Source organism: Eleutherodactylus coqui, chromosome 2, assembly GCF_035609145.1.
Source record: "Eleutherodactylus coqui strain aEleCoq1 chromosome 2, aEleCoq1.hap1, whole genome shotgun sequence".
Taxonomy (NCBI): domain Eukaryota; kingdom Metazoa; phylum Chordata; class Amphibia; order Anura; family Eleutherodactylidae; genus Eleutherodactylus; species Eleutherodactylus coqui.
The window spans coordinates 48,633,436-48,647,501 of record NC_089838.1 but is presented as its reverse complement, the minus strand read 5'-3'; the positions used below and the strand labels follow the sequence as shown (position 1 = coordinate 48,647,501).

Below are 14,066 nucleotides of genomic sequence, written 5' to 3'. Positions count from 1 at the left end.
AGCCATGTGACCTGTAGGGGGGCGTCAAAAGCCACGCCCAGTGCAGTTCATTGGTGCTTCTACAAGTCTATTCTCAATTCGTCCGATTGAAATCTATCCAATGACAGGAGAGGAGGGCGGAGCAGCAGGTTATAACACGTCAGGAGAAGATATCGTCTTAGTTACCAATTCTGGATTTTTTTTTTCCCCCTTCAGCTTTTAAATCTCTATGCATATAATGTCTGGACGAGGCAAACAAGGCGGTAAAGCCAGTGCTAAAGCCAAGACCCGCTTTGCAGTTCCCTGTCGGCCGTGTGCACAGGCTTCTCTGCAGGAGACTACGCTGAGCGGGTTGGCGCCGGCGCTCCAGTTTATCTGGCAGCTGTGCTGGAGTATCTGAGCGCCGAAATCCTGGAATTGGCCGGGAATGCTGCCCAAGACAACAAGAAGACCCACATCTCCTCCAGCTAACCGTGCGCAACGACGAGGAGCTGAATAAGCTGCTGGGTGGGGTGACCATCGCCTAGGAAGGCGTCCTGCCAAACATCCAGGCTGTGCTGCTGCCCAAGAAGACCGAGAGCAGCAAGACGAGCAATTGAGCACCGCTGATCCCAGATTCCTTCATAGAACCAAAGGCTCTAATAAGAGTCACCCACATGTTCCTTACAACAGAGCAGCACCGCTTATACGATGATACTCGGTGATCTATACCCAGGGCTTTCCAGTGGTGTGTATAAATGTATAGAACACTTCATAAGAGGCAGGGAGTGTAGCGGATTTACCCCATCCCAGCTTGCCATCCTGTATCCAGGTATTGCGGTCTACAGGACTCGCTCACCAGTCCTGGAGTTAAGTGGTTAATTGAATATTGTCTTGTATTTCTGACTGGATGATCGCAGGATTTGAATTTCCCGCCTATTTTCTTGGTTTTGCCGTTTCTCCCTGGTGTGTGATGGTTCTGCAGCGATGACAACGTCCCGCCAGTAGCTGATATCTGTGCAGGAAGGATAGAAAAACAAATCCGGTCCAGTGATCGCTGGTAGAACAAGCTGTTGTGGCTCTCAGTGACCGAATCCTGTAGATGTGACACCTTAGGGCTCCTGTCCTCGCGGCGATTATCCGGCTGTGGGGAACGCAGTGAATGCTTTCCCTAGTGTTGCTAGGGAAAGCACAGCGCCCCCCCCCCCCCCCCCGACTATAAGCGAAGAATCATAGCGATTACTCCGCTTGCAGCCGGCAATTCACAGCATGCTGCGAACTGTCGCAATTCTCCACAGTGAGCCTATCTGGCTCACCGCGGAGATTCGTCTGCCGGAGCGAAGATTTGCCGCAGGATTTCGCAACGCCCATGGACAGGCAGCCTTATAATGAACAAAAGAAACAATTCTTATTGTTGCCGGTAAAATGTGTCAAACTTATCAGATTCTATTTGTCTTGATGAAAGCGATAACGCTCTGGCGGATAGAAGGCGTCCTGCGCTGATCTCTGGAGATAACCCGCCGTTCTGCCCGGTTGATCCCATTACGTAGTGATATGGCCGTGTCACCCACCCAGCTCTTCCAGAGTTCTGCACGGTCGTCACCTTGAGGCCCATTTACACAGGACGAACTGTAGGGCGCTAGCAGCGCACACGCGAGCCACTATAGCCACCACTGCTGCCCTGTCAGCGCCGGTGTATTGATGAGAAGGCGCAGCCTCCTTTCCTTCCTTTGTCCCACGCTCAGTTATAGTGAATGGGAGCAACTCAGCTTATCCGGCGGTAGTACAAGTGTAGCTGAGCTACGTCTCCCAGCTTCCTTCTCAGTGCTGTAGGGTCACTCCGGCTCTGCTGCATCGCATGAACCCTCCCCCGGGCAGGGGGGCAGCTCTCTCTAGGACGGGCTCCACTAGCTGCTCTCTTTCTAGGTATATGTGTAGCCTCCGTGGGAGGAGAGGATAATAAATACCATTGGCTCCCATTAACAAGCTTCATGTAAGACAGCGCTCTGTCCAAGCTGCCCCATACATGACTTCCCACGGGACACCCTCCTAACTATGTGCATTTAACCCTTAATCTGCAAGTCGCTCACTTTACACACCTGTAGTCCTAAGTCTGAAGGCAGTAACCTGCAGTACACGGTGCGGCCGGGTTGTCAATAATCGGCACCCCTGCTGCTCAACTTTCAAAAACTCATCCCTGTATTCAGCAGTTTATAGTTACGCAGTGACCGGAGTCTGAAGTGCGCACTGGTGATGTCGCTCCTATACCCCCGAGCCCGCCTGTTATATCACCCAGAATATATATTATACTGTAGAATACAAGGGCAATAAGATGCAGCCCCACACACTGACATCCCTGTGACACCCGCTGTATCACATGCAGTTGGGTAACTATTATTTAGCAGCTGATGTAATTATTCCAACAGTTGGTGGATCCGTTGTTTCCCAACAGACATTCTTCCTGTGCTACATGTTATCTGCCGCTCTGCAACGTTTCTGCAGACAGGCAGCGCTGGGTCGTATTTATTAACCATATTATTGCTTTGTAGTAACTATCTGTTGTAGATATGCAATGATTTAACCATTTCAGGGGGCGTACTTAAAGGAATGAGCAAAAAGAATTAATATTGAAAATTAGTGAAAATCTAAAGAAACTGTGATAGAAAGAATGAGAACAGTAAAGGGTTAACACTGGGGCAGTGCTGACTGTGGGAGGAGCTACAGTCCAGTACTTCCTGCTCATTGGCTGATTACCATAGATTTTGAACTGCCCGCTCAGTTGAGCGGTTTTTCCGTTGTTTCTGTCCCTCCATCCATGTAACATGTGTGATCACTGACCGGACATCTGATATAGAGGCGGCCAGATCCTCCCCTAATCCGGCTCCTGCGACCCTCGGCCGAATCCTCTATCTGCCCCAACCATAATACAGGAGACTGCAGTGCACTGAATGCATCTCCGTATTGTAACACAGGACACATGTCTTATTATAATCCAAATACATACCCAGCCATGCAGGACTCTGGGAGAGCTGGGTGACTTGGCTGCGACTAAGTTTACATAAAGCGACGACTGTGCAGGACTCAGAGAACTGGTAATTTGTCTGCACCTCTATATAAGGGAACAGCTGTGCAGGACTCTGGGAGAGCTGAATGACTTGGCTACGCTACTAGGCAAGTCTACATAAGGGAATATCCATGCAGGATTCTAAAAGAACTGGGCGATGTGTCTGCACCTCTATGTAACAAAATAGCTGTGCAGGGCTCTGGGCGAGCTGGGTAATTAAGCAACATCAATCTACACAAAAAGATAGCTGAATTATATAATGGCTGCGCAGAAAGACTGGGGCAAGTGATTACATAGTTCTACCTTTACTTAATAGGACAGCTGTGCAGGACTCTAGGAGAGCTGGGTGATAAGAGCATCTTCATAATAGGGAATGGCTTTGCAGAACTTGGGGAGAACTGGGCAACGTGGCTGCACTACTAAAGTTTACATATGGAGACAGCAAAGGGGTTGTCTTTTCAGAACTTTGGGAGAGCTGAATGATGTGGACGCTGTGTAGGACCCCAGAATAGCTGGGTGTTGTGAACCTACTGCTAAGTACGGGGACTCTGCAGGGCTTTGAGAGAGCTGGGACTTATGGGCTGCAACTATGCAACAAGACAGCCATCAGGACTCTGGGAAAGCTGGGTGATTTGGCTGCACCATTACAGAAAGAGTTCAGATGTTTTTTTGTTCCGCTGGTTTTCTATTCTGACTTTTCTCCAGAGGCTTCACTGTGGAACAATCGGAGGGACTTCTGGCCACATCCTCCAGTTGTGACCATTCATGTATAGGAGGAGGATACACAGACATCAAGAGTGAGGATCAACCAGGCACAACAGCCACCCTCTACCCGCCATTATTATTCATCTCATGAAGAGAAATAGAATCCTGTAGAGTTTATACTTTTTACCGGCAACAAAACGATGTAATCCTATAAATGTGACATCACCGAGACAATTATCGGCTCGTCCCGGACAGCACTACCGCTAAATAACTGCCTCTTATGTATGTTAAATCCACACCGCTACCCGATGCTGCAGATATCTGCAGTACAATTAGCACATTTATATTCTATACAATGAGCATATCAGCGGCACAGCTCTGTTGTAAGGAACATGTGGGTGGCTCTTAGAAGAGCCTTTGGTTCTATGAAGGAATCTGGGATCAGCGGCGCTCACTTGCTTTTCTTGCTGCTCTCGGTCTTCTTGGGCAGCAGCACAGCCTGGATGTTGGGCAGGACGCCTCCCTGGGCGATGGTGACCCCACCCAGCAGCCTATTCAGCTCCTCGTCGTTGCGCACGGCCAACTGGAGGTGACGGGGGATGATGCGGGTCTTCTTGTTGTCCCGGGCAGCATTGCCGGCCAATTCCAGGATCTCAGCGGTCAGATACTCCAGCACAGCTGCCAGATAGACCGGAGCGCCGGCGCCCACCCTCTCAGCATAGTTGCCCTTGCGGAGAAGCCTGTGCACACGGCCGACAGGGAACTGCAGTCCTGCCCGGGATGAGCGGGTCTTGGCCTTAGCACGAACCTTGCCTCCTTGTTTGCCGCGTCCAGACATCGTCTTCACTGTAAGAGAGCAGCAGAGGAAACTCTTCAGCATAAGATGACGAGGAGCCCTTCAGCTACCTTTTATAACCTGCTGCTCCGCCCTCCTCTCCTGTCATTGGATAGATTTCAATCAGACAAATGGAGAACAGACTTGTAGAAGCACCAATGAACTGCACTGGGCGTGGCTTATGAAGGCCCTACAGGTCACATGACTTGCTCCTCCAGTAGAACGGTGAGCAGACAGCAGTGCTCATTTGCATGGCCCGTCTATAAATACGGCTGCGGTGCGATGTGCAGGAACATTATTCTCTTGTCAGGAAAGTATCTTTGTGCTATCATGCCTGATCCCGCCAAGTCTGCTCCAGCGGCCAAGAAGGGCTCCAAGAAAGCCGTGACCAAGACTCAGAAGAAGGATGGTAAGAAGCGGAGGAAGACCAGGAAGGAGAGCTATGCCATCTACGTGTACAAGGTGCTGAAGCAGGTCCACCCCGACACCGGCATCTCCTCCAAGGCCATGGGCATCATGAACTCCTTTGTCAATGACATCTTTGAGCGCATCGCAGGGGAAGCCTCCCGCCTGGCTCACTACAACAAGCGCTCCACCATCACCTCCCGGGAGATCCAGACTGCCGTGCGCCTGCTGCTGCCCGGAGAGCTGGCCAAGCACGCCGTGTCCGAGGGCACCAAGGCCGTCACCAAGTACACCAGCGCCAAGTAATCTGCTCCGTGGCCTGCTGTGTACAATCACCCCAAAGGCTCTTCTAAGAGCCGCCCACCCTGTCTACAGCAGAGCTGTCACCTCTGGGTTGTGTGAATCCGATCAGTCTTTACACAATAATTTCCTGTGCTAATAACCCTTGCTGCGCATAAAGTGGGCATTTCCACAGCCTTTTTCCTATGGTGGGTCCAGTAAGCAGAGTGGCTGTTGTGGCGTTCTGCGCCGCCTCCTTTGCCCGGTGATTCCAGGCTGTGGTTTATAAGCAGCGCTGGGTCCTAGTGCCAATATACTCCAGCAGTCTGTTCTGCTGTTAGCAGGTCGAGTTGGTCTTTTAACCCTTTCAGTAGTGATAGATAATGCCATATTAACTGAAGAATAGACCAAGTAAGGAATAAGCTGGAGTTCACAAACTTTCAGGATTTGTTTATAGTTTTTTTTAATAACCTGATAATGGGAAATCGGTATACAAGGGGTTACAGAAAAAGCTAATTCTATAAATTATCTACACCATTAATTTAGAGGAATCTCTGTTCTGGTGCAGCACTTCTAGCTGCGGGTGCGGCTCTACTGCAACGGTCGGTATAGGCGCTGTGTATATAATGTATGAGATCCTCTATAGGTGTACAGTTTTCTCTGGGATTGTCCTCCATACTCAGCCATATCCAGAACACTGATGGCATAAAGAGATCCCGTGATCCATCTGATCTCTCTGTAGATCTCGGTTTTAGGGTGCATGCACACGAGCGTAGGCGTATTTATGTTCGCACGTCCGCAGCGTATAATCGCCGGAAAGAATGTTTTTCGGCGATCATGACCAGAGCTAGAAAGCGTATTATCGTTTGTTCCTCCTTTGCAAACTATCTTTTCGGCCATCGAATATGCGTTGGCGTGTATTTTGGTCGCGTATGCTCCGTTTTTTTTCGGGTTGTCGTTTTTACTTGCCGTAAAATCGCCCGTGCGAACGAATACATTCGAAACCAACGCCTCAGATGGTCACGTATATACGATTGGGCGCAAAAACGCGACGTATATGCGCTCGTGTGAATGCACCCTTAGGATGCCTATATGCTGATCACAGGCAGCTTGAACTCCTCTATTAACTTCCCAACCCCGTCTGATGGAAGTTTCTTCCAAGTTGTCCCGAGCATCTACTCTTCCAGAGCCCCGATGTCTTCTCCGCGATTGCTGTGTGGACCTCGTGGTCCACAAGTACTGTAGTGATTCGTGTTCCAGCGCAAAAGAAATTAAAGCTATCAGGCCAGTTTCATGCTACACTTCTATAACTTGTTCCAGAGTCAGCCCATAGAGAAAAAAAAAAGCCCGTAGAGAAAAAAAAAAAAGCAGTATTCACCTAGCCGCTGCAGTCCGGGTCGCGGCCGCTGGTCATTGCCGCTGAGCCGGGCTTCCCCTGCATTCACAAGTCTATTTCCGTGGGCCCGGTTTGAGAACCCCGCCTCCGGCAATAGAGTGCTGTGATTGGTTGTCGGCACGCTCGATGCCCAATCACAGCCCTTCATTGACTGTCTCAGCCAATCAGCGCCGGCAAGCTCTGATTGGCTGAGACAGTCAATGAAGGGCTGTGATTGGGCATCGAGCAAGCACCGACAACCAATCACAGCACTCTATTGCCGGAGGCGGGGTTCTCAAACCTGGCCTACGGCAATAGACTTGGGAGTGCGGAGGAGGCCCGGATCAGCGGCAGAGACCAGCGGCCGCGACCCGGACTGCAGGGGCTAGGTGAGTATTGCTTTTTTTTTTTCTTTTCAGCATTCTTGTCTGCGTTTTCAGCCGAGCTGAAAATGCAGCCAAAACGCTGGCATAAAGTATGCCTGCGCTGCTGAAATGGGGCGGAATCTGTAGTAAACGCAGCGTTGAAAAACGCTGCGTTTCTGCAAACGCCCTGTGTGAGGGAGGCCTTATAGGGGCCGGGGTTGTGGGGGGCAGCGAGGGTCTCACAGTACCGACGGTCCTTCAGGGTCTGTAAAACCTTCCTGGACCAAAACACTCTTCCAAAGGAATCCGAGCGAACGCTCTGTAGAGCATCTACGGCCCCGGGGATCTACAATAGAAACCTCCCTGCATATTGTGTAAGATGTCACCGACTGTGACACTGGATCTGGCGCTGAGAGTCCCACTGCATCACTACTCTACCCATCTTTGGCCCCACTTGGTTATAGGACCCCTACTGTGGCCCCATTTAGTAACAAAAACCCCACTTGTCTCCACCGGAAGTAAGGGTAGATACATGGGATGGCTGGGTACAGTAGTAGGGAAAGGCTAAGCTGACAGCTGTACACACCCCTAGGGTGCATGTACTCTCCCCGCCGGACTGTAATCTCTGATTGGAGCGCCTGTTCCACAGCTCCTGGCTGACACTTGCCCCCTCACTGTGACATTTCCTGCCGGTCTCCCATTATTCCCTTGCCGCCTGCAACTCTCCCTGGAGGTCTCCCTTCTTCCCTGTTGCCTCCGGCGCTGTGACTCTCCCAGGCGGCCTCCCATGTGTGCTCCCATCTGTAATGCCGTTCTGTGTCCCCGCTGAAGCTGGCCCCCCTCTCACATGGCTAGATGGATGGAGGCGTCGGCCGCTGTCACTCCTCTGTGTGGCGCTCTGCTGCCTCCTAATGCCTCTCCTCAGGACCCTGCTCTGCTGCCTCCTCCTGCCCTACTCTGGCCAGGACTGACAGCTGCTACTGTCATTACCCCACTCGGGACGCTGTCGCCGGCAACCATCCTCCATTCTGTTGGTGGAGACAAGTAATTAATAATTGTAGAACAGAGGATCATCGTATTACTATGTATAACCTCTCTGTGGCTTTTACATGTTCCTCCACACAGGCAGCCAGGACTTCAGTCCCCCATGTGACAGTGCACACCATGTGCTATCTCACTCACAGCATTATATCACTTCTTGTCCTGCTGCAGCACACAGGGCACAGCCAGACTTTTAAAAGCAAGGGCCAAGTGGCCCTAAATGCTTGCTGGAGGCCCGGTCCACCACTGGAGACCATTCACACAGTGTTATTGTACACGTTATGTGATTACACTCAGGGAATCTGTTACAGCCTCTAAAAACAGCGCTGTGATGGCATCTCCAAACAGAAACAAAAGGGGGCATTCACAGTGCTCAGCCAATCAGATACAGCTCTTAGCAAAAAAGATACCTCAGAGCAGTGCAGGGAGAAGACCTAGCTACACACGGCTGAGGTCCGGCAGCGGCGGCGGCGTATATAATTTAATTTTTACCACATGCTATGGATGATTTTTTTCCCCATTAATGCCCTGTAGAGTTAAAGCATCATACAATACAGCATTACACATAAAAATCGATATTCTGCTAACCTTTTTATTCCTTATCTTCTCCTTGTAAAGCTGACCTGTAAAATCATTCAAAGATGGCGCCGCCCGGGTAGTTCCCATAATGCACTGCTCTCTCTTCCCCTCAGCGTGCGCGCTCCCGATGATGCAGGTCACATTATGGGAGACGGACGCTGTGATTGGGAGAGTTATATCGGGCTGTGAGTGACGGCCTGATATAGCTCTTTCCCTCCGTGCGAGTTCCCTGATTTCACTGCTTGCAACGGAGCCGGCAGCCACCTGACTCCATTCAAAGCAATGGGAGAGCAGTGCGATTTCCTGCTACTGCTCTGACAGCTGTAGCAGGAGATTCCTTCATCTCCCCAGCATGTTCCCTTATACACTGACAGCATTGTCACAGTGTCCAGTGATGAGGGGACATGCTGTGGGGATGAAGGACTTCCCTGCCAGAGCTGTCAAAGCAGTAGCAGGAAATCTCGATCCTCTGACATTGAAAGTAATTAAAAGTGAAAGTAACACCAAACATGCCCCCACACACAGTGCCACCTTACAGTGCCCACACACACAGCCCCCCCCCCCCCAACACAAGTACAGTGACACCAAATATATAGATAACACAGGACCCAACATTCACAATAGACACAGCTCACCTCCTCCCCTCCCTGCACAGGCAGGATTACACTGAGAGGTGATACCTATAATGTAGAGAACACATGAGCCACCATTCACAATAGTCACAGCTCACCTCCTCTCCTCCCTGCACATACAGTAATTTATCACACAGTGTAATCCTGTGACAGCCCCCCCGCACGACAAATTACTGTCACAGCCCCCCTCCTACCCCACGAGACAAATTACTGTGACAACAACCTCCCCTCTCCCCCTGGCGACAAGTCTATGTGACAGAACCTACCCCACTTGACAAATTACTGTGACAACAACCCCCCACCCTCTTCCCCCGGCGACAAGTCTATCTGACAGCACCCCCACCCCCGGCGACATGTCTATGTGACAGCACGCCGCTCAGAGACAAATCTATGTGACAGCACGCCGCTCAGAGACAAGTCTATGTGACAGCACGGCCCTCAGAGACAAGTCTATGTGACAGAACCCCACAGCGTCAAGTCTGTGACAGCACACACCCCCGGCGACAAGTCTATGTGACAAAACCCTTCCCGTTGACAAGTCTATGTGACAGCACCCCACAGTGACAAGTTTATGTGACAGCACCCCACAGTGATAAGCACACACACATCCCCTATGTGACAGCGCACACACACCCGGCGACAACTCTATATGACAGAATTCGCCCTCGGCGACAAGTCTATGTCACAGAACCCCCCAGGCGATAAGTCTATGTGACAGCACTCCACAGCGAAAGGCACACACACTCCCCAATGTGACTGCACACCCCTCCTGGCGAGAAGCCTATGTGAAAGCACACTCCTCCCCCAGCGACAAGTCTATGCAACAGCACCCCCCAGCGACAAGTCTATGTGACAGCACCCATACCCCCGGTGACAAGTCTAGGTGACAGCACCCTTCCCGATGACAAGTCTACGCGACAGCACCCCACGGTGACAAGTCTACGCGACAGCACCCCACAGCGAAAGGCACACACACCCAATGTGACCGCACACCCCCTCCCTGGCAACAAGTCTGTGACAGCACCCCACGGTGACAAGTCTATGTGACAGCAACCCCCCAGGCGATAAGTCTATGTAACAGCACCCCACAGCGACAGGCACACACACTCCCCCAATGTGACTGCACACCCCTCCTGGCGAGAAGCCTATGTGACAGCACACCCTCCCCCAGCGACAAGTCTATGCAACAGCACCCCCCAGCGACAAGTCTATGTGACAGCACCCCCACTGGTAACAAGTCTATGTGACAGAATCCACACCCCTGGCAACAAGTCTACGCAACAGCACCCCACGGTAACAAGTCTATGTGACAGCACCCCACAGCGACAAGTCTATGTGACAGCATCCCCCCCCCCCCCCCGGTGACAAGTCTATGTGACAGCATCCCCCCCGGTGACAAGTCTATGTGACAGCATCCCCCCCGGCGACAAGTCTATGTAACAGAAACCACCCCCCTCCCGGTGACAAGTCTATGTGACAGAACCCCGCGACAACAAGTCTGACAGCACACCCCATCCCCGGCGACAAGTCTATGTGACAGCATCCCCACCCCCGGCAACAAGTCTATGTGACAGCACCCCCATCCCCCGGCGACAAGTCTATGTGACAGCACCCAACCCAGTGTCAAGTCTATGTGACAGCACCCAACCCAGCGTCAAGTCTATGTGACAGCACCCCAATCCCCCGGCGACACGTCTATGTGACACTGTGTGTGATAAATTACTGTGACAGCCCCCCGCACGACAAATTACTGTCACAGCCCCCCTCCTACCCCACGAGACAAATTACTGTGACAACAACCTCCCCTCTCCCCCTGGCGACAAGTCTATGTGACAGAACCTACCCCACTTGACAAATTACTGTGACAACAACCCCCCACCCTCTTCCCCCGGCGACAAGTCTATCTGACAGCACCCCCACCCCCGGCGACATGTCTATGACAGCACGCCGCTCAGAGACAAGTCTATGTGACAGCACGGCCCTCAGAGACAAGTCTATGTGACAGAACCCCACAGCGTCAAGTCTGTGACAGCACACACCCCCGGCGAAAAGTCTATGTGACAAAACCCTTCCCGTTGACAAGTCTATGTGACAGCACCCCACAGTGATAAGCACACACATCCCCTATGTGACAGCACACACACACCCGGCGACAACTCTATATGACAGAATTCGCCCTCAGCGACAAGTCTATGTCACAGAACCCCCCAGGCGATAAGTCTATGTGACAGCACTCCACAGCGACAGGCACACACACTCCCCCAATGTGACTGCACACCCCTCCTGGCGAGAAGCCTATGTGACAGCACACCCTCCCCCAGCGACAAGTCTATGCAACAGCACCCCCCAGCGACAAGTCTATGTGACAGCACCCCCACTGGTAACAAGTCTATGTGACAGAATCCACAACCCTGGCAACAAGTCTACGCAACAGCACCCCACGGTAACAAGTCTATGTGACAGCACCCCACAGCAACAAGTCTATGTGACAGCAAACCCCCCCCCCCGGTGACAAGTCTATGTGACAGCATCCCCCCCCCGGTGACAAGTCTATGTGACAGCATCCCCCCCCCCGGTGACAAGTCTATGTGACAGCATCCCCCCCCCCGGTGACAAGTCTATGTGACAGCATCCCCCCCCCGGTGACAAGTCTATGTGACAGCACCCCACAGTGACAAGTTTATGTGACAGCACCCCACAGTGATAAGCACACACATCCCCTATGTGACAGCACACACACACACACCCGGCGACAACTCTATATGACAGAATTCGCCCTCAGCAACAAGTCTATGTCACAGAACCCCCCAGGCGATAAGTCTATGTGACAGCACTCCACAGCGACAGGCACACACACTCCCCAATGTGACTGCACACACCTCCTGGCGAGAAGCCTATGTAAAAGCACACCCCTCCCCCAGCGACAAGTCTATGCAACAGCACCCCCCAGCGACAAGTCTATGTGACAGCACCCATACCCCCGGTGACAAGTCTATGTGACAGCACCCTTCCCGATGACAAGTCTACGTGACAGCACCCCACGGTGACAAGTCTATGTGACAGCACCCCACAGCGACAGGCACACACACACACAATGTGACCGCACACCCCCTCCCTGGCAACAAGTCTGTGACAGCACCCCACGGTGACAAGTCTATGTGACAGCACCCCCTGGTGACAAGTCTATGTGACAGCACCCCCTGGTGACAAGTCTATGTGACAGCAACCCCCCGGTGACAAGTCTATGTGACAGCAACCCCCCAGGCGATAAGTCTATGTAACAGCACCCCACAGCGACAGGCACACACACTCCCCCAATGTGACTGCACACCCCTCCTGGCGAGAAGCCTATGTGACAGCACACCCCTCCCCCAGCGACAAGTCTATGCAACAGCACCCCCCAGTGACAAGTCTATGTGACAGCACCCCCACTGGTAACAAGTCTATGTGACAGCATCCACACCCCTGGCGACAAGTCTACGCAACAGCACCCCACGCTAACAAGTCTATGTGACAGCACCCCACAGCGACAAGTCTATGTGACAGCACCCCCCGGTGACAAGTCTATGTGACAGCATCCCCCCCCCCCGGTGGCAAGTCTATGTGACAGCACCCCCCGGTGAAAGTCTATGTGACAGCATCCCCCCCCCGGTGACAAGTCTATGTGACAGCATCCCCCCCCCCGGTGACACGTCTATGTAACAGCATCCCCCCCCCGTGACAAGTCTATGTGACAGCATCCCCCCCCGTGACAAGTCTATGTGACAGCATCCCCCCCCCCCGGTGACGCGTCTATGTAACAGCATCCCCCCCCCCGTGACAAGTCTATGTGACAGCATCCCCCCCGGTGACAAGTCTATGTGACAGCACCCAACCCAGCGACAAGTCTATGTGACAGAAACACCCCCCCCCTCCCGGTGACAAGTCTATGTGACAGAACCCCCCGACAACAAGTCTATGTAACAGCATCCCCACCCCCGGCGACAAGTCTATGTGACAGCACCCCCATCCCCCGGCGACAAGTCTATGTGACAGCACCCAACCCAGCGTCAAGTCTATGTGACAGCACCCAACCCAGCGTCAAGTCTATGTGACAGCACCCCAATCCCCCGGCGAAAAGTCTATGTGACAGCACCCCCACCCCCGGCAACAAGTCGGAGTTAGCATGCTGAAAGAGAACGATCAGCCACATCAGTTGATACTATTGTTTCAGCTGTATCCCGCTCCGTGAACACAGCCGGGATATGAAAAACACAGCGGTCCAGCTGAGTTCTGCATACTGCTCTTGGAGCGCTTAGCTGTATAACAGCTGAGTGCTTAAAGCAGAGAACAGCTGGATGCAGAAGACAAGCGGCCCCGTTTGGAGCGCTCAGCTGTATACCAGCTGAGCACTCCGAGTATAGAACAGCTGGATGCAGAAAACAAGCCGGCCCCGCTTGTCTTCTGCATACCCTGCTCAGAGCACAAAGTGATCACTCAAAAGACATCTTTTGAGCGATAATTGTTGTGTCTAAACCAGGCTTTAGTGATCATGGGAGATTTTAACTATTCAGACATTTGTTGGGAATCTCGGGTAAAAGTAATGGATCCAACAAATTCTTATTCTCTCTTGCTGAATTTATCTTCCAAAAGGTAGAAGATAAAACAAGGGGATCTGCTATCATGGCCCTAATTCTTACCAACAGGGAGGAAATGCTTGAGGAAGTAAGGGTGGCTGGGACCTTAGAAGGGAGTGATTATGCTATCCTTGAATTTTGGATGAAAAGGGGAGGAAGACCTGAGAAAACGCAGACCAAGGTTGAATTTCAGAAAGGCAGATTTTAAGGAA

General features: G+C 52.1%; 2 protein-coding genes and 1 pseudogene across 2 annotated transcripts; 2 read left to right on the top strand and 1 right to left on the bottom strand.

Moving 5' to 3' along the window:
- The first annotated feature begins 118 nt into the window (after window positions 1-118).
- Window positions 119-578, top strand: LOC136613147 (histone H2A type 1-like; annotated as a pseudogene).
- Window positions 579-4,127: 3,549 nt separating this feature from the next.
- On the bottom strand, window positions 4,128-4,648 carry LOC136610521 (histone H2A type 1-like). Its single transcript, XM_066589749.1, has one exon. It carries the CDS (start codon window positions 4,605-4,607, stop codon window positions 4,179-4,181), a length of 429 nt encoding a protein of 142 aa, XP_066445846.1. The 5' UTR covers window positions 4,608-4,648; the 3' UTR covers window positions 4,128-4,178.
- A 226-nt stretch (window positions 4,649-4,874) lies between these two features.
- On the top strand, window positions 4,875-5,458 carry LOC136610520 (histone H2B). The gene has a single exon (XM_066589748.1). The coding sequence runs from the start codon at window positions 4,893-4,895 to the stop codon at window positions 5,271-5,273; it is 381 nt and encodes a 126-aa protein (XP_066445845.1). The 5' UTR covers window positions 4,875-4,892; the 3' UTR covers window positions 5,274-5,458.
- The last annotated feature ends 8,608 nt before the right edge of the window (window positions 5,459-14,066 follow it).